Raw genomic sequence first — 21,784 nt, 5'->3', positions numbered from 1 at the left:
TCACTGCTGGTAGTAAGTTATTTTCCCCATTAAATAGTATCTTGTTTCTCCGCTGACCATAAAGTTGGAACATTTTTGTGTCCTATACTTATTTATGGATAAGAAAACTAAACACTACTCCACCAAAACCCTCAGCTTTGCTATTAGTTTGTTGAGCTGTTTCATTTTAAGAATTCATAATTTATAAATATCATGTTTAGCAGCTTTGAAGATCAGCATCTGCAACCTGTATAGGAAAACATCTAAAAGAACCTCCTCCATCTCTACTGTCACTCCCATCACCCCTTAACTTGTAGCATCCCTAGATCTCATCTTTCATGGCTTCTTTGGCTAGCTTCGAGATTCTAGGTTTAACCCTGAGCGTTTGTTGTTCAAGTCAAAACCCTTAATGGGTTATTGATTCACAGCCCTTGGAGCCTTCTACTGCTGCAGATCACTCTAAACTGTAGATGTTTCAATGCAGCTGATTATGCAGTCAGTAGTAGAAGTAAGGTAAAATACAGGTGGAAGCGTCATTTTCTACAGAATGTTGCAGTTATGGGAAGTGGTCAAGTTGTGGAGTGGTGTGTTAACATTGTATACTACTAGGCAAACACCTTGGTTGTAATGTTAGTAGTGATTAAGGTGATATATATCACCTTTAATTAAGCAAGTACAGTAATCAGTTAGGAACCAAGATTTGCATTAATAGTAGATAGTGATAGCAGGAATATTTCTCAACAAATTTCATATAATCTACCAACAAAACATGTAAGGAACCAAGAGGGTAGGTGAACTATGTATTTTCAATAGTCTTGTCTGGTTTTGATCAAAAAGAAGCCAAAAAAATTGGACACCCTACTGGATGTTTAAGTTCAGGGAGATTTTATCACTTTTTAAATCACCCTAGGCAGATTGTTGCCAGTATTAGCCGTGACTTACAACAGCAATACTTGTTTAGTCCTTATCAAAGTCTTCATGTGTTACTCATTTCTTACTACCAATAAAATTGAGGGCAAACTGTAGCATACAGCTCATAAGAAGGGGAAGATAAACATGGTAGGGCTATGAAATACTTTAATAATTTCTTTCTTTACAGACATCAAAGATCATCTGTGCTACTGGAATTTGGCCAAAAATAACACTCATGAGCATGTGGAGCCTTTGCAGATTCAACGCAAAACCATGATTGATTAACACATGGCTGCAAGTTGCAGTCAGTGCGCCAAATTTCATAATGCCCAAGTTCCACAACTTTCATTCATTTCTAAAGACTAAGTTATGTGTCATTAACTGTTATAAAACTACAATATACAACACTGCCAGTTTTGTTTTTCAGTCTCGATTACAGCTATACAGTCAAAATAGAGAATAATGTTTAATAGTGCAATCACTGGAGCAACAAGACCTGAAGAATGGTGGGAACTGGAATTGCGGTAGTGAGCACAGTAAGAGACTAAACTCTCTTAGGCCATGTTACTTGCTGTGTTCAACAAACTAATCCCTAAAACCTTAATTCACATGTCGGCGCAAAGGTTCCACACTATTAAAGAGATTCTTTTCGTCTAAGCTATGATTGAAACCTCTTCAAGAATACTGTATTGCATTTCTGTTGATTTTGTCATCAGATTGAAATAACAAATGGCACCCCACCTACTTAAACATTTAATTTTTAAGTGCAGTTCACAAAAATTTTACGTAGAGCTTACGTCTACACCGACTCTTGCTTATGAATTGCTTTTTACTGCAATATTAGTACAAAAGATATAATGTATTCTAACCAGTCTTTAAGTTATAAGAGAATGCTTACAATAAATATCTTGAACTTGACTGCTAAAATTGAATCTTTGTCTTAGTTATTGGTGCATTAGCTCTTGATTTTCTGAAAACCCCAGCTGCTGAAAAACATGTTAGGTGCTGTTATGTTCCACAATGTTTATGTAGCTGTCTATCTACTGAAGTCTTTCAATCAGAAAACTGTAAGCCCTCATCACCATTATAGTTTCCTGAGGTATCCAAGTGACAAAAGAAAATTCAAAATCACCCAGCTAAAGTGCTACAATAAGAGCTTCACTAGAGAGGGAATTATTGGTGAACTGGAAGTAAACAAACTGATGTTTCTCCATATACCATATGGAATTTAGAAGTACCCATACATATCAAATGCTTACTATCTACAGCACCATAAAGTGGCAGCTTAACTCAGCTCAAGTCTTGGAAATGCCATTGCTGATGGAAATGTTATTTAGTGCATTTCTGCCAATTTTAAATAGTACCATTCTAAGTCATTAAAGCTACAGTCTACTCTAATAAATCAAAAATGATGGTAGTGTTATAGCTGTCACTATGCTTTGGCCAAGTAATCGATCCAACAGCAGCCCACTTTTGGGTCTAAATAGCTTTTTTTTTTTTTAAATACATGGAAATGAAAAATAAAACTTGTTTCTGAATATACAGAAATGAAAATTTATTCAATCATAGTGTAAATGTCCTTCATTAGAATCATACATTTCTTACATTAATAGAGGACAACAGCAATACACTACTATTCCTGAATACATTATCTGTAAATCTATTTAAAATTTAACATCCTTCAAGAGACAAATAGTATCTTCATATATAAAATGTGGTTAAAAGATCTTTTGACCTTACAGCTCAATCTGATTACTGTAAACATATCAGTGGTGAAGGATGGTTGACTTGAAACAATAGCTGACTTTTTGTATACAATCTGATATCAGGTAAACATGGAGTCAATATTTACAAAATGCACAAATTCAGTAGTTAATTGTCTTGCCAAATCAGGGCTTGCTATCACATTCCTGAAACAAAACAAAAAAAAAAGTCTTCATATAGACACCAACTGCATCTCAAAGATGCATATTTTAAAATAAATTTCGAAACAAATGCCAACAGATACTCTAGGCTACATGTAAAATAAAATGATGTGTCTGCCCTCAAGGCTTTAGACCTCTTAACTTCATTCATACATAAATAAGCATGAACACTGTACAGGGTAACACACTGAAACGGGAAAATCATGAGTGCCAGAAGTACATTTCCAAACCTATTTGTGAACTTCTAATAATGAACATGAACAATGAACCTACATATCCTAACTATGCTACTTACATATCTTATTATTCAAAGTTTTAAAAGCAAGTGTGATGTAACTGCACAATGTATTAGAAAAGGCAAATTCACAACATCCTAAAGTGAAGAGACTTGCTTCGGCAATCAAAATTAAATATACCATTATAACCTGTCCTTCTGAAGTATAGTTCCCACAAAACAGAACTTTCAAACAAACAGAACTTCCATTTTGTACATTTTAGTTTACTTTTCCAAGAAGAGGAAAAATTATACCCAAGTTACCACAATGTCATATTTCTTAATACTTTACAGGTTCGATACAATTAGTAATGCCTTGCTCTTTGGCCCCTAAACCAGTACCATTCCAACCCATTTTCTGCAGCATTTGGTATCCTTTATTATCTTGAGTAATGGGAGAGATTTTATTCCTGAAAGAAAGAAAGAAAAAGTATTTTAATAAATGTCAGACATTCAAAAACCAAAAGTGAGATTCCACTTTACACATTGTACTTTCATAGCTGGTCACATGATTCATATTACTGTTCATATAATTACTTAACCTTGCCAATTACCAAAATTGCCCAATTTTATAGTGGTTTATAAAATCCAGGTTGCCTTGATAATATTGAATTAATCCTGACTGACTGTTCTTTCTCCTTTCTCATCACATTCAACTCTTCTCAATCTCTGAGATTTGAATCTATAGTCATTCCTGTTGCTGGGCACCACATCCTCGTTTCAGCAAAATCTTTCCTATGCACACTGGCCATGAATTTTTAAAATTCTATGGTCACATATTTTCAATATCCTCATTTTCTTTGTAAGTACTGTACCTATGTTTCTGCAGCCCAAAGTGGTACATGCTTTATGTAACATGCGTAAGTTATCATTGTTTTTGATATTTTATTATTATTATCCCTGATCACTGAGCTGGCCCAAGGATTTGTCATTAGTAATGATAATGTTTAATTTTATTTTTTTAAAATTACAGTCCCTGAAAATGTTTAAAATTGGGTTAACTGACAATGATTAAAAAGAAAATTTCTTGGAATGACTTTTTTCCAAACTTGACATTCATTGTCTATTGTATTTTCAAGTTACACAAAAAATGTCTGTCAGTGTTACTCTTCAGTATGTACATACAGGGACTGGATCATTATTCATGTGAGGCTGGCCTTTTGATATGATGAATTCATATTCCAACTTTAGGACTGATGCGGTTTAATTTGTAACTATCATGTTCAGTTCCATATTTTTTCACATTTAATTATTATACTGGGTTTTGGAGAGGTTATATAATCACTAATAGAAATATCCCTACACAGCATTTTGTCACAGTAGTTGCGGCTTTGCCAGCTTTACTGGCTTCTTCATTTCCTTTAATGCCTACATGGGCAGGAATCCAATATGTTTTTAATTTTTTTAATTCTTCATATATACTAATTTAGTTTTTTAAAAAATGTAATTTTTGCATGGTTATTTTTTTAATTATAATTTTCAAGGTTTATATTTTTACAAGCCACAAAAATTACCTATTTCTGCTGTGGTATATTTAAGAATTTTAATGACTGATTCTATTGCACAGAATTCTACTCTGAAAAGAGAAGCATTGTTAGGCAAGGAAAATTATTTTGTTCTGTCTGTGTGGGATATTTTTATCTACTGATAGTAAAACTTGATCTCTCAACTTCATCCAGGCTTAAGCCACTCTTCTTGTCCCTTTCAATCCAAGCCTCATATTCTAGTGTCTCTCCCAGGTAATAATCACAATATGGTTCTCTACTTCCCTTCCTTCCCCTTAACCCTTGTAATACATTCTGGATATCAAAAATCTCCTACTGCATGTTTGTGTTGTAATCATGAGCTACTTTTGTGAATGTCACATTTGGTACACAGCAACCACATAGTCACTTTCCTCAGTACTATTTTCTGTGCTTCCTTTCCAGTCATCATATGCTTTGTAATGCTTACATTGATTTCCAATCTTCTTGCAACGGCTCTTTCTCAGCATTTCCACCTCTTCCCAAGATTATGCTGTACACCATGTCACTTGTGTATAATAACTCCCAAGAAACTCCTTTGAAGCTTCTGCTATTACTAAGGACAGGGCTCAGGATTCATCCTTGATGGACATGAAAATTTATCAGCTACTGTCTTCACTTTATTTCTTGTGTTAAAGTAACATTATTAGTTAGAAAAGTCTTCTGTTAAAGTAACATTATTAGTTAGAAAAGTCTTCTGTAATGCCAAAATAGTTGTTGCCTCAGTTTTCTGTCAAATGCCTTCTTAAAATCCATAAATTTTATATAATCTCTTAGCTGCAAGATGCTTTTCTGTAGATCTCTCATGAGAAAGACTGCCTCTGTTACTGACCTCTCATGCATGAAGCCAAGCTGATAATTATCAACTTCAATTATTTTTGTGTCATTCCCCAGCACTAATATTTTCATAGCATGGTCATGCAATCTTGCTCTTTAAATATGTCTACACTGTAGTGCAACCCATTCCTTTGTACATCATTCCTGTAGGGTTCTTCTCCCACTAATCTACTCCTATCCTTCCTCTATTTGGTTTTCTTATATTTTGGCACAGTCATAGATAACTGTTTCTTCTGCATCTTGTAGTAAATCTTGTTACTCAAGATGGTCCTGGTACTTTTCCATCTTCTAGCCATATTCCCTACTAGCCCCTCTTCATCCCAACAATTTCAAGTTAATATTAATTTTCTCCTTTTATTATATTTTCAAAACTCTGCCTCAATCATTCCAGTATCTTTCTTTCCAACTTTAATTTCTAAATTTTCTTCCATTATATGCTTTGGCCTTTCACAAGATTTCAATTTTTCATCTGCCTGGCTATTAGCTCTCCTCCCTCCAATTCCATTCTAGTTCCTAACTCTTTCTCAATACCCCTTTCCAGAAGTTACAGTGTATACTACTACTCCTGTCATTTGTATATTTCTTGTTTTCTGCCTTCCAGTTTTGGTCATATTTTTTGCAGATTTTTTTCTTTGTATTCCTAATTTCAACAGCCATATTTTTATTCTTTAATCTGAGTCTGATATTCACCTTCCCCTATCAAAGCTATGTCTTAATTTCCTTGTTTTTACTCTCTTTTTCTATCCTTCAGTAACCAGGGTTCCTCAGATCTTATGTGGAATTTCATAAATGCCATAACTAGTATACAGTATACCTACTGTACATTAAACCCAAATAAAACAAAATACAAATTTGTAAAAATACTAAGTAAAACCAAACACAAGCATATAAAATATACATAATAATACAAATGAAAGATTTGACAGAAAAGTATGGTTGAAGGATGAAATGATTTAACAAGAACGCCTCAGTGAAAGAAAAGGCCAAGCCAGCAAACTGCAGGAAAGAGGAACAAATTTGAAAACTAAGCAACAATGTTTAAGAAGAAAACTATAAAGCAAAGCAAATTTCCAAGTCAGCCAATTTCCTAATAATAATTCCCATTTTCCTGAGAAATATACCTTTTCATTCATCAGTGGAGCATTAAATGTTAAGGATGAAGAAAGAAAAAATGGGAAACACACTGTTGGATAGCTGAACTGCTATATTTTTCTTTTAAAAAATATATTAAAAACAAAAAGTTACAAATGACTGAATTAAAGAAATTCATTCTTCAACACCTGTGCTCAAGTAAAGTAAAAAAAAAAAAAATAAAATAAAATAAAGTTGCACACAATCTTCATAATATGAGTTCATTGAAAAAATACATTTTTAGAGGTGAAAAGTTTGAACATTGTGGCTTTGGACAGAGGAAGAGACAAGAGGAATAGTACTGTGTAACGAACTAAGAGTATAAAAAAATTAAGAACTTTTAAGACTGTCATCTACTTAGCACAGGCAGTAAACCCAAATGGAACAAACAATTGTTGAGCTACATTGTAAATATCTGAGAAGCACAATTACAAAAAAGCATACTATACTCAAAAGATGAAAACTAAACCTAAAACACTGTAAACTTTCGCTAACTGGTTTTTTTTTTTTTACATCAATAAAAATGCTAAGAATTTTCTATATCAATAAAGAGATCTTCAAGGGGTAAAAATATCTTTTTTGCATTAATATCTGCATTTAAATTTGGCTTGACTTTTTACGCTACTCTAAAATTAAAAACTACACAGAGTACAGTATTTACCTTAAGGGTAAATACAGCGGCGTGATGCCCCAGGTCTATCTATTCTTGATTTCTGAAATGACAAAAAGAATACCAACTTGTAATTAAAAAGCAAATGGCTAACACTTAAAACTTAATCATATAAATTATTTTGCTCCCTGAAGATTAAGAGGCATTCAGTCCAGTATTTGAAAAGCTTCCACCCACTGAGAGAAAATATATCAAAATAAATAAATTTGTACAAGCTGACATTTTAAAACTACCACCATACTTTTAACTAGTGAACTAATTTTTCAAGTGTAAAATTAAATTAAAATAAAACTGCAGAACATCCCTATGAAATTTTTAACAGAAATACATGTGACTTGCCCTAACAGTTTTGTACCAACAGTAATCTTTCAGCTACAGTATATTTCTGTAAAATCTTAGGCACATGAACTACATAAACTGAATTCAGTAATCTCCACAAATGAAAGTTAATAGTCTTGCTCTGCTTGCTATAAAACCAACTAATAACTCCACAAATGGGAAGTGTTCAAAAACGAATAAACACAAACATCAGAAAAATTAATTCCACAAATGGTAAATGTTCAAAAATGAATAAACACAAACATCAGAAAAAGATTACAATGCACTGATCCTGTAATGTCAGCAACAACCAAATTAGACATATCACACACACAAGCTGACCCATCTGACTCAAAGCCTCTAAAATCTTGAAGGAATAAAATACAATATGTGGTATGATAAAAAAAAATGTACATAAAAATATGCACAAAATTATTAAAAGTTCTTATTATCTAATTATATCAATAACCTTAGTGTATATCAGAACGAATCACTTTCTATCACAGCAGACCTACTACAGATAGATCATTGACTCGTCAAGGGTATACCAAGTAATTACCAAACTAACAGTCACAATTACCTCCAACACAGTACTCTACTTACATCACTAGAAAGAACACCCCATTACATACCTAGCAAGCACAAGCCAAAATCACCTTACTACACAGCAACCACATTCCCTACTTGAAACTTAAGGCATACAGGAATAATTTTGTAGCACTGTATATACTTTACTAAATATTGCCCCTAGGTTTGCTGCACAAAATCAAATCCATCACCTTTTTAAAGAAAAAAGGTTACAACCCTTTTTTTCTACATTAAAGCAATGTACTGACTGCAACTACAAATAATGTTCTCAAATTTTATCAGAACTGTCAAGGTTAAGTAACAGCAGATATGAAGTCTGTGTCAAATGAATCGTTTACAATCACAGTTATAGAGGAACTAGTTCAACTCCTACAACTTACAGTAAAAAGGAAGTAGTCATTATTTATTGACCCTTTGTTAATGAGAAAAACAGTTCAGTGCCAACAGCAGCTTACTACATAACCCTGAGTTTCCAAACCTGAACAACTACTTCCAAAGGTAACAAAACTATTGTAATGGTATTGGTGACTCAAACGCAAGGAGGATTTTTTAAAACTAACTTTTATTTTTCAAAATCAGAATTTAAAAATCCAAGCTTGAAGAACCAATATTCAACAACTGATAAATCCTTAAAAGGATTTCTATACAAAGAATTTTCAACTACTCTTATCAACTCTTCAAAACAGCATGAAATCAACTACAAATCTGTATGGGAGATAGGGGCCAATATGCCATTTTTTGAAAAATACAAAAGGCCATGAAAAAGAAACAAAGGGTTAAGTTAAGCGTTTGTGCAGGAAAACCATTAAAAGATATTAAGATGAAACTTGCATTGAGTTATAGATGATGATGTTGGATTTTGAGACCCCCAAGAATTTGTTTTGAATCTCTTGTGCATCATCAAGCAGACAATAACATAAAATCATTAATATTTGTGGGGTTGTAAATGACAATAACGATTTTTGCTATAAATCATTCCTACATAACCTATAGCATCCCCCTTAGAACACACTATTGCATTATTGGCCAAACATATGCGTAAAGCTACACACTAAAAATAGTACAATAAAAAAGATATTTTTCTGTTGTAATTTAGAAAATAAAGACTTTTTGGTAGATAGTCGTTTCATTCGACCCACTACCATCAAAGTCCTAAAATTGTATTCCAGATTCAGCTGTGGCGTCAAAACATACGCACAATAGCAAAGTGGAAGGAATTTAAAGAAAAAAAAGATAATAAAAATAAAAAGGCTATGTACAGACAAAGGGTTTTAAGGTCACTCAAAGGATCTTCCCCATGGGAGCTATCACTATCATCCCAGCCATTATGACTAATCACTGAATTTACGTAAAAAACAGTGAAAAACCAGAGTGCAATACTGCGCGACCTGTAAACATTCATGGTCTTGGAAGTACTTTAAGTGTGAAGGTATGAACCAATGATTGGCGGAATTACTCGACTCTGCCAAAGCAGCACAAGTCGGGCATCCTGATTGGCTGTCAAGAAAGCGGGTGCCACTGCGTGTATTCCGTATCCTTTTACGGTCGAGTTGCATAGTCCTTTCTAATAACAGTGGAGCAATTTTTGGCCATAATCACCAGATGAAAAAAAACATTGGTTTTCAACACAAGACAGCTCTTATAGATAATGGTGCAGGGCTTAAGTCATACCATTGGAAGAGCATGACTAAACTATTTTATGTTTTTTTATTTTTCTGGCATATATGCCCCTCTCTCCTTAGACGCCTGAAATATAACTCACCAACCAATTAACACATACACAAACACCGACCTTTGAAACTATTTTTGTCATTCTTCAAAGCAGCACAAAATTATCACCGTTTCCAGTGCTGTAAAGTTCAATAGCAAAACTACCCTAAGGACTTTGGACAGACTTGTTTGGAATAATTAAACAAGAAACATACATAACCTTTCTAACACAGTTTCCTTCAACCTGAGTTTTTTGTACTAAAACCAATGACCATGAATGGGAAACCTTTTCTACATTTAAATGATCAGCAATGTCTTTAGACAAAAAGCCATATAAACCTAGAAAAACAATGCATAACTTCCTGTTTTTTCACAAGGTCCATAAACACTGATACCCACACGCAAAGATAATTCAACAGGCGTTTGTTACATTATTTACTAAATGAAATATTTTCACCAGAGACAATGGAGTTAATGAAGCAATCACAAGGGCAGAAAAATTTACAATAATTAAAAACTACAAAATAAAAAGGATGTTGACTAAAAATCAGTAAACTGAAAATCAAATACTTCAAAAAACAAAAAATACACAACTAAAAACCTATTTACACTGAAATATGAGTAATGTGAAAAATAAACTAAGAACCAAAGATTATTTAGTTTCATAATAAAAACCCTGTATTCAATAAGAACTAAATTCTTCCGAACCTACATACAGATATATTATACACAAATGCACACCTCTGAAAAAATTTCCATCCAAGAATACAGATAAGGAACATAGTAACTCAACAACTTATTAACATTCCATTGTTTATGTCCTGTCACCAAACTGAAAAAATACAAAGGAATTACATAAAAATTACAAGAAATCATAACTTTCTCTCCCTCTGTTCAATGTTACAATAAATACAGGGTAGTGTCAAAGAATTTTCATGTTATTCTTTAATCTGATTTACCTGGAAAAGTACACCATGCAATTACACACAGCATAAAACATTTACAACTTTATCACAGCTCAGTACACCAACTCTTACCCTTAAGTTTCCATCCCCTTTTAAAATCACAACACTTTTTAGTGATTTCTCTTCAACAACATTTTCACTTAGCAATACTGTATTTTTCTTTGATCAGTTTCTGAAATATTTTTCATGGTAAAATACTGGGTTTTGTGTGCCTCCTGAGCTCAATACTTGTACTCTACTGCAGTGTATTAAACTAAAAAAATTCAAACTAGTTGAAGTTTGTAGTAGAAAAAATGTCTATGATGTTCCAAAAATAATGTGAGATACAGCACAATTCTTTTGCACACTGTGCAAGACCATGATACATTGCTTTCAAATGATAAGGAGTTACAGTGAAAGTAGGCTAATATTGTACTAAATGCTCTTGCAGCGTCCCTTCCATCCCAACTGCATAGTTTTCTGCCATTTACTTTTTATCCAATTAATTTGGTCTCTTCTTATCCAGCAGTACAGCTTCTTAAATGTCACCATACCAAAATTGTTACCCCTTGTTTGATTGAGGACAAATCCTTTGGACTATCATATCAGTCAAGAAATGCAATTCAGTGGCCTGTTAAAGCTAATTTATATTAATAGTTAAATTACAATAATGCCTTTTAAATGATAAATAGTTTACAGGTATTGCTATTAACCAGTGAGGCAAGAAAAATTTATTCTCAATTCCTTTGGCTTGTCTGCGTAGTTATTTCCTTTTGCTGTCCAGAAACCCCAATTAGTTTTTTTTTTATTTGTACGTAGAATGTTAATAAAATATAAGAAGAATCTTAAAAAACTTATAAAAAAAATTCCAATTAATATTAAACCCCCAACACCTAAAAGAAAGGCAAAACTTTTCTGGGAAGTAAGGTTATTCTCAGGAAATTAAGCACTTAAAATCACACACTTTTGCAATGAATGGTTAAAAGCTAAAACAAACAAGCGGTGACAACAAAAAGTTTCAAGTTAATGGCTAAGCAATCCCTTCTCAAAAACATAGACCAGGTATTGGCTTGAGCCGCGTAAAAGAAGACAGACGGAAGTTGGTACTTGGTTCCCTTCAAGAATAATTATACATGAGCTGCGTCCACATGAGTTAACTTTGTCGGTGTGCCGTCCAGTCCAAGAAACAGCGGGTAAGTCAAGTCTGCTGCTTCTGGCGTCACACCAACAAGTTCATCGAACAAAGCTTGATCGTGTGGAAGCTGCCTAAGGAGAGCAAGTCTTGGGTTTCTTCTGGGAAGAAGAAGGAAACGATAGTGGAACATAATATATGCAGACATTTAGTGTAAGTTAAAGTACAAATAAAATCCAAACTCAAAACATCTCAAAGCAGTACAGTACAAAAATTCCTCGTTGGATGGATCGGTATAGTTCTCGGTTAGCACTCTGCTGATATAATGTGGTTCGGATTCCACAATAAGCTGTAGTTCCCGTTGCTAGGTAACCAATTGGTTCTTAGCCATGTAAAATAAGTCTAATCCTTTGGGCCAGCCCTGGGAGAGCTGTTAATCAGCTCAGTGGTCTGGTTAAACTAAGGTATACTTAACTTTTTAAGCACATTACAAAGAAATAGAGAATTTTATCAGCCCACAGTACTGTGGCAACAAATGCTGCTCCTACACAATAAGTCCCAAAGAACCATGGATATAAGGAAGTACATGGGAAGGTACAAAAATTCTGAATATTGTAATAGAAAGGGAACATAGGAAATCGTTCAACTAGCCGTCTTAATCAGTAACTATGTAATTCATAATAGGGAATTAAGAATGAAGATACGGGGGGAGAAAGCTAAAATTGAGAAAAATATAGTGTGAGAGAGACTAAGACAACACATATGATCTGAAATAGCCCTGCTGAGATATTGATGCTACTAAGTAGCACAATGGCACTATGTACTGCCTTCATGCATATCTATACATAATGATCTGCCCAAGCACCCTGTTTGACTGAACTGCTGTCAACCTTGTAAGAGGAGTTGCAATGTCAAGGTAAGCATAATAAGACAACGATGGGCAAACAGAAGGAATATTTTTCTCCATATGCATCTACGCTACGATGGCCCAGTCTATATCAAATCTGACTGAAATTAAACATGCTAAGTATAACAGATACTGGCAGGTGAACTTCCTCAGGCACATACATGAAGGTCTACCTTTGTATTAGAGATGGGACGAGTACTAGAATCGCAATCGAGAATCAAAAGTATCGGGACTTTTTCAGCTATCGGAATCGGAGAATTTTAATCCAACCTCCGATTCTGAAAACGATTCTTTGGAATTCATATGTCTGAAACTTAAATTTTCGATTCCAGGTAATAATAAAAGTTAAAATTTTGTTTGAAGACTTTAAAGTATCAGTATAATCTATAGATCTTAATAACTGAGTACTGTATCATTTTTGAAGAACAAGAAAAAATGGAGCCAACATCAAACAAAGGATGTGACAGAGAATGTACCAAAACTAGGAACAAAAGAATTTTACTTGAACATGAAATGGCCAAATATACTTCTTTAAAGAATATACAAATTGATGAGAATCCTTTGCAGTGGTGGAAGTCAAATAAAAGTTAATTCCCCATCATGGTACTTTTTGCTAGAAAGTATTGTCTTGAAGGAAATAATTACTCGCCGAAAAGAAATGGACTGAAAGGTGAAACCGGAGAGATGCCAGTGTTCTTTCATTATAATTTAAGAATATTGGGACCTGAATAAGAATAAGTATTTTCAGGTGATTTACTTAAAAGAAATTGTCTAAACTTTTAAGTTGAACCCTCTTTTTTTTTAAACAAAGGATTCAACCTCATTTCATATGAAGCTTTTTTTTTTTATAACAAAAAGATTCATGTTCATACTGAATGTATGATTAATAAATGTACCTTCTTCATAAAGCATTTGTTTCTTGGACCAACTGCAGGGTCTAAAAATAACCATGAATTCAATGCAGGTATCGGAATTGGGGCTCGTATCTGTATCAGAAGTTTAATGCAGCATCAAGACTCGTGTAAGAATCGTAACAATTTTGGTATCGTCCCATGAATACTATGTACCCAGTTTGACTGGAATCCCTTCAATTAAGTAGAGTTGCAAAAACACAGCAAGAGTGACAGACACAAGACTAACAAAGGCAAATGCCATAGTTGTCCCTGACTTTGCTGGTTTAATGTTTTAATTTGTTATGATCAGATTTATTATTCAACACAACAAAGTTTGCCCCTAATTAAAAATTACTTGATAAAAATGGTACTGATTTAGTTTTAACAGATGCAACTTTGGGTGCATTATCCACAATTTCATTTCCCTTAATGCCTACATAAGCAGTTTCATATAATTTGTGGAATGATAACAATCGGCTGGAAACAGGGCTTTTTAGCACAAAAATTTTTAAGAGCCTCTACAGCAATTCTACTAGTACTAAAAATTACAAACTTCTGTGAGGACATGCTTCAAAACTTTTAACTACTGACAAACTGCAGATGGTTCTGGAGTGAATACCAAATATTCGGTCAAGAGAAAGGACAATACATCAACAAATCTTCAAATGAGATGAATATTTGATGTTGTCAGTTCCATCTGCATGTTGTTAACCTTGACAGTTCAGGTTCCATTGTGTGTTGCTTATGATGTTCAGGGGTGAATACATAATTCTGGATAGACAAAATAAGCGCACATCATTACTTAATGAATATTCCAAGAGCTAATTCTGGTACTAGTGAAAATATTAACTTAAAAAAAAAAGTAAAAAATGCTTTGGCGCAGTAGAGTTTTCTGAACAGCTGTTACAGCATATAATCAAGGACACCGAAAACAGACCTACCCTTCGGTGGTTTCGGTATAATTCTGTATGGGCCACACGGCCCATGAAACTTTATCCACAGCCTGGTGATCACCTATCCTATATCGTTGCCAGAAGCACAATTATGGCTAACTTTTGGCCTTAAATAAAATAAAAACTACTGAGGCTAGAGGGCTGCAATTTGGTATGTTTGATGACTGGAGGTGGATGACAACATTCAATTTGCAGCCTTCAATAGTGGTTTTTTAAAGATCTGAGGGCCAACAGAAAACAAGCAGACAAAAGTGTATTGGCCCAGGACCAGACAAAGCCGGCTATTAATAGTGTTCTTTTCAGAAAACTAAAAATCAGGTGACTATTAGAATGGTGGTGAAGAATTGTTTATAAAAATGTATTCTAACCAAAAGGGCTTTCAGCTGGGGAGTATCTTTACCATACTTTGTATGGTTACTGCATCAATGTACAATGAGATAAGTGGTTCACCATTTTCAACTTTCACAGATTTATTTGGGGATGACTTGAATACTCCTAAATATATGAAAATAAATACTATGTACTGTATTTGAAACTTAATTTGACTAAACTAGGGAGTCAAATTTCCTGGCCCTCATATGCACAGACAAAGGACTCCTCCATCAATGTGGGTACAAATTGTGACATCACAATGTGGATGTAAGGTAAATAGCAGTGAAAAGAACAAATGAAACCAATTAACTTCTGTAAAAAGGCTGACAAGGCATAAAACAAAAATAAGTGCTCTGAGAGTGCTGTGCAATTATTACTGTACTTGCAATGGTGCGAGCAAAAAAGTCTTTGTCAAAAAACTAATGTATCTTAAAATAAAGATTAAAAGTAATACAAAATTAACTTACATTAATCCAAGTCCTTTTAAGGCTTCTAGGGCAGCAGCTGCTCTGGCAAGTTTTTTACTCTGGCCTGCAAAACCGAAAGAAATAGAATGTTATCTCCACTATGCTTCTTGATATCATTAAAACTGTACTGTCCTATGTAATTAACTGCCTCAATACCATCCTCACATGTTCAGGCCATATGAAAACAAAGATAAAACGTTTGATAAATTCACAAGTTACTGTAAACTACAGCACCTGTGCAGCTTATGCAACTAAAAGATATTCAAAATATCCAACTAAAGTTCACTTTCCAAGGTAAGTCACACTTCAACTTTCAGACTCTATTACTTGATATGAACGCTTGCATTCTTTGTTGCCAGGGTAACTGACTTATCATGTTGTGCAGCGCTGCACCTACTAGATAATTTTCTGTGTTATCTGCAGTGTAAAAGTTTTACGCTTAATTTTAAATTGCATTATCATATTTTTGTGCTTTTGCCACAAGGTTTGGTGAATTTATATGATTTTATATATATCTTCCTTCACATGTTGTAAGTTTCAACTTGGGCACATACAGACTATAATGCAAAATGTTAGGTTTAAAATGCTACTGTTAAAAGTGTGAGTTTTTGTTTTTTTCCTATGGTGAGCACAACCTGAAATTCCTAAGATTTTTTACCAAAGAAGTAAAATTCTTAAAATCTGACACCTAAGTTGCCATAACCAACATGGGACTCGCACCACTATCTACGAGGTAAGTTTGACAGAGTCACCATTATATTACATACTATGATATTTTTATGTACTGTACTTGTTTTCTGCAACTGTTAAGTGGACTAGGCATCTGTATACCATGGTGTCTCTTTCTTGATACTTTTGTATAAAACTTGGGTGTATATTATACACCTTGTAAGTATACTTAGGTAAATATCTCAGCTACATTATTAGGATACTTTTCAGCCTACTAATTTTTTCCAAGTGATACACTGTGGAGATAAATCTCTGAAACTAAATGATGAGTGATTGATTGATTTATATAAAGACTTTAGGCATACATGCCAAGCACTGGGGAAACTAAGGTCATTCAGCGCTAACTAAATGATGTTTTAGGTACAGTTTAGGTTAGATTCACCACCTATGAGAAAGCCAGAACAATGAAATGGAAAGTTGATGTACTACCTGTACTCAGTAACTAATTTCATGAGAGGAATTATGCAAACGTACCAATGAAACTATCATCAAAGTATTTACCAATTACACTGCCATTCTACACGCAATCCATTTCAAATGACATTAAGGGGAGTGCTTAAGCCATAAGGCTCCATTATAAAGTATGTGCTTGTTGCTGCCTTATGATTATGAAAATTCTCTCATGGGAAAATTTAGAAATTCGACCTATAAGTTCTTTTTTCCAGCTGAAAAAAATCATGGCACTTTTCAAAAATATGCAGAATAAAAACTTCACTCAAAAATGAATTTACCAGCCAATAAAATCAAGATTATATATATATATATATATATATATATATATATATATATATATATATATATATATATATATATATATATATATATATATATATATATATAGTTATACTATACTGTAAAAGTTCCAGTGAATTTGGTTCAGTCTTCTTGGAGAAACAAAATTTATTTTGAAAAACAAGTTTTGAAAACAACAAAAGAAAAAAAAAATTATTGCTTATTTTGTAATAATTATGAAACTATGACAGTTAGAAAGCTATTTTTTGCACTATAACTATTTCTTTATATAAGAAATATGCCCTGAAATTTGAAATATAATCAAATGAATAGAACTGTGCTCTCTCTTGATTTATATGTTACCTAATTTTGCATTTATGGGGAGCGCTGACGCCGTAAGGCCCAATTATAAAGTAAAATGACTGTTTCTGCCTTATGATTGAAGGGATCTGCTTCAAATTTTTACCAATTATTCTACAACTAATACTGAATAAACACAAATCTGGTTTCAGTCTTCTTGGAGATCTACGCTTTTAGTTATAAAAGCTTAGATCTCCAAGAAGACTGAAACAAAAATATAAGTTTTCAGGAAACAGCAAAGGAAAAATATTTTTGGATGTTCCAGAAAGTTTTAACAATCAGGAAATCTTAATCAAATTATCCCTATATCATTATAACCCGTTTTCTCTATGACGCTACCGCTCAAGAGATTGGGATATTTTAGTGGATGACATTTATTTTTTAACAAATTTTGTTAACATTTTTCCCTGTTTTTTTATAATCTGTTGTTCACAGTGCCATACAAGCGGTGAACAAAACTGTCATTGAACCAATCTAAACATTTTTTCTAATTGCAATGTATATTTCAGGTATGTTTATTTATATGTAAAACAGTCCAAAAAAGAGTATAACCTAAACTTCATCCTATCCAGGATTATTCATAAAGACTTTCACATTTTCTACAATTTCTCATTCACAGTTCCATACAAGCGATAAACAAAATTGTCTATGAACCAATCGAAACTTTTTTTTTTGCAATAACATTTCAAGATATGCTTATTTACAAATATAAAGGTCCAAAACAGTGTATAACTTACTTGATCCTATCCTGAAATATTCATACTATCCTGAATTATTCATACACACCTTTTTTACATGTCTTTTTTTACAATTTGTGGTTCAGTGTCATACAAGCGATGAACAAAATTGCCAATAAATCAATCTAAAAAATTTTTTTAGCATTGTCATTTCAGGATATGTTTATTTAGACATAAAACACTTGAAAACTGTTAATAACTAAAATTCAATAATTCCTTGAAATTTGGCGGTCAGCGCGCCCCTTTAATGATTATACAGTAAACTAAAGATCCTTAATACACTGGACGCACCTGAACCTTCAAACTCTTGCCCACTAACAGTTACTCTCATGATGAAGTTCTTGTTATGTGCCTGCCCTGTCTCTTCCTTCAAGTCATATGCTACGTCTTTTCGTAATTCATTAAGGTACATGACAGGATTTTTCCCTCCTAACGCTGCTTCGTCCGTAGATGGTTTAGTAGCTGTCGTATTAGTTTTCTTGTCAGATTCGACATCATTTCCTTGCGTAACTGCTTCCTGCAAGTTGGAAAAGCCAGACGTCATCATTACTATAACAAGAGATTATATAAAATTAGGCAATTAAATGATGAACATCAAGGAATAACAGACTCTATGATGACAATGGGTTCTAGAGAATGCATTATGAACATGAGCTAGGATAATCATTCAACTATAAAACCTTACCTCAGCACCATCACTGAATTCAATCATGCTTTCACTGTAACCAAGCTGAATAGCTGTTGGCGTTTGAAGGTAAACTCTGAGGGCAGCTTCCGCAGCAAACCGTTTTGCAAGTTTTTTACTTTTTGCTGAAGCTGTATATGTTTCACCGTCAAACTGGAAAAAAGTACTGATTTTTATAAACATATACTTTAACTTGGGTAAAACATTCAATGATAAAATCAAACCCTTCAAATGGTTCCTTTTATCTAAGATATGTAAACTTATGAATATGAAAAGAATGCCTTACCTCTAAGGATACTCTGAATGTGGGCATGTTGCTGGGTCCTTCCATGTCACTAACATTAAATTTTGCATCTGGGCGTATCTCATTTAGAAAACTGACAGGATTCTTCTGACCTTGAAGTGGGTTCTTCTTCTTTTTTGGATAAGGACCTGCAAAACACAAACAGTACTTGTAGCAAAAATTGCATTAGTTTTGGGAACATTGATCATTCAACTTCCATGCGAAAAGCATTTCCCTCTAGCCTAAACTTGAAGCTAATTTTATATACTAAAAGTTATGTAAAGTTAAACATGTAGATTATAATTATATGAAATGTCCACTAAATGATCTTGGGCTTTTTCGTGAATATAGAAATTAATTCATTCCTTCTGAGTTCTCCAAGTAAATCAATACCTAAAATTTTTTATAAGGCAGATTTATTGTCGTAAAAAAAAGGGGGAGGGTCAGTTCTCAATTCTTCTCATTCTCTTATACCAGCCATATTTCTTTTAAGCCAAAATGTTTCCAGCAGGCAACTTCCATTCACAATTTGAACTACATATTGCACAATGCATCTACAGCACAATCATCTCCTCCACATAAATAAGGGCTGATAAATAATGCTTCGCCTTAATATAGTGTTTTCTGATATATTTAAGCATAAGCCTGTTTAATATGACACTTAATAAGCATTATGGAATAATGCTCCAAACTGTGAATATGCACAGACACAATACCAAGAAAAACTTTAGCATTATCATCATTTTCACTACGGCAAGCTAGTATCACTGGAAGCGTTACATAAAATACATTCAGATACTTCCATTAGAAAAGTTTTAAGATGCTAACACTTACCACCCTGCTTGAAGCCCGGATCACTTCGCTTCATTCCTTTGTTCTGCCATTCTCCTCCAACTGTTGCAAGGAAAAAATAATGTACATTACTATACAGTATATAACAATTTCAACTGATATAACCATATTAATGTAGGATCTGACACAAAACTACAATAGGACAAATCGTTTAAGTCCAAAGGCAGTAATAGTAAACTAATACCTTTAAATAGAATAGAATAGAATAGAATAGACGCAGACTCGTTCCAGTAAAATAGGAACAAATATTTTGAATCACAAAGCACTGACTCACATTCACTGTCCTGTACTTACCAATATGTAAAGGATAATGTGAAAACTTTTCAAAGATACAAGACAACTGTTCTTTAGAGCCAACTGCCAGGGGCTTCAAGAGACAAGAAAGAACAACTACACATGGTATCTACAGACAAACAGCTCCCTATCTGTGCTGTACATGGACACAAAGCTCAAGCTGGACAGCACGGCCTTCACTTCTAGCTTAGTCGTAAAACCAGCGTTCTTTCCTATAAATAAATGTCTCGCTGACAAAACTGGTGCATTACAAGCCTAGTAACTGTCAAGGGTTAGTATTGCAAGTGAGTTGAAACAGTGTTTACAAGCACAGTAGAGTAATAATTTTTATACTATGTTTCTATTCTCTTTAACCTAATTTGCATTATTCATATTTCCTGACTACTTTTTGAATACTACATTACAATATGTCTCATGTAACCTAAAAGTGTTGTGAAACAGCATAAAATTAGTGCCAGTATTTTCACTAAAGTCAGTCATTCAGCTGTATAAATTTCACTACCTTCACTGCTATTTTCTTGTCTCATGATATGGGCTAACCTTTCTGACGCAAGTACAAATAACCTTACATCCACCATAAAATCCTTAACCTTTCTCTACTTTACTTTACTTTACTTTACTTCACTTCAGCGTATAAATAATTAATAACCATCCCATTTTCCACAATTACACAGGACCAGACAAGAAGGAGGAATAAATGAGAACCTGGCAACCAAAATTTAACAAGCCTGTGTGGAAATAAAACCCCACTGAGACAACTTCAAAAAGTTCCCCTCCTAGTGGAATTTTTTTTTTTAACTACATCTCTGATGACAAATGGCTAGCTTTACGACTCTTAACCACTGTAGAAAGAATAGTTCAACAATTCTAAACACAGGAAATTGGAATGCATTACACAATGAAGTCTACAAAGGAACAGACCAATGGATTGTACTAAATTTGGAGCCACATGAGAAATCAACAACAAAGGCAACCTATGTAAGAAAGTAACTACACAAGAACGGTAATATGTACACAGGTAGTTATACAATGTATCTGCGGATCCTGAAAAACCATTTAACAGAGCATCTAGACAGCAAGTAAAAGAGTATTTCACAAGCAAAATGTACAAGAAAAACTGGACAGGCTAGTCATGTTAGTGAACCATCACACAAGATCTAAAATGAAAACAAAACAGGCATAACTTCAGATTTATGTTCATCAAAGACCAGCATCTACTCTCTACTGTCACAGTATAATGGACATATGACAGAAGAGCAGATGGGAGGACGTGGTAGTTACAGTATGCAGATGACCTGGTTTTAATACAGGAATCACAAATTTCAGTTAACATATTTAAAGTATGGAAGAGTGGAATGAACTGGAGTAAACTGAGAATTAATTCTAGAAAAAGACTATAGTGGCTAGTAAGGAATGTAGTACAGTAAACAGAAAAATACAGCCAACTGGCTACAGCAAACAAGGTGTATAGATGAAAGTATTATGTATTTAATGTAACAGGTAGTATGACTGATGGGAACACAAGGAGGAAGACAAAAATGTGATAGAAAGACAAGTCTTAAAAGAGGCAAAACATT

General features: G+C 33.7%; 1 protein-coding gene across 5 annotated transcripts in view; it reads right to left on the bottom strand.

The window, feature by feature from the left end:
* Positions 1 to 1,041: 1,041 nt before the first annotated feature.
* LOC136827656 (spermatid perinuclear RNA-binding protein-like) overlaps positions 1,042 to 21,784 on the bottom strand; it is a 49,179-nt gene continuing 28,436 nt past the window's right edge. For 2 of the 5 annotated variants that reach the window (XM_067085201.1, XM_067085376.1), the window contains exons 3-9: positions 19,896 to 19,955; positions 19,065 to 19,210; positions 18,779 to 18,931; positions 18,385 to 18,610; positions 15,536 to 15,599; positions 7,243 to 7,294; positions 1,042 to 3,500 (exon numbers count right to left, since the gene is read on the bottom strand). In XM_067085201.1, the coding sequence (XP_066941302.1) occupies positions 7,282 to 7,294; positions 15,536 to 15,599; positions 18,385 to 18,610; positions 18,779 to 18,931; positions 19,065 to 19,210; positions 19,896 to 19,955 (662 nt within the window). In that variant the 3' untranslated portion in view covers positions 1,042 to 3,500; positions 7,243 to 7,281. Of the gene's footprint in view, positions 3,501 to 7,241; positions 7,295 to 15,535; positions 15,600 to 18,384; positions 18,611 to 18,778; positions 18,932 to 19,064; positions 19,211 to 19,895; positions 19,956 to 21,784 lie in introns of those variants that run through there. The other 3 variants (XM_067085151.1, XM_067085318.1, XM_067085268.1) reach the window with 2 other exon arrangements.

Source organism: Macrobrachium rosenbergii, chromosome 1 (assembly GCF_040412425.1).
Source record: "Macrobrachium rosenbergii isolate ZJJX-2024 chromosome 1, ASM4041242v1, whole genome shotgun sequence".
NCBI lineage: Eukaryota > Metazoa > Arthropoda > Malacostraca > Decapoda > Palaemonidae > Macrobrachium > Macrobrachium rosenbergii.
Note: the sequence above shows the minus strand (reverse complement) of the source record. Positions and strands in the feature narration are given on the sequence as shown.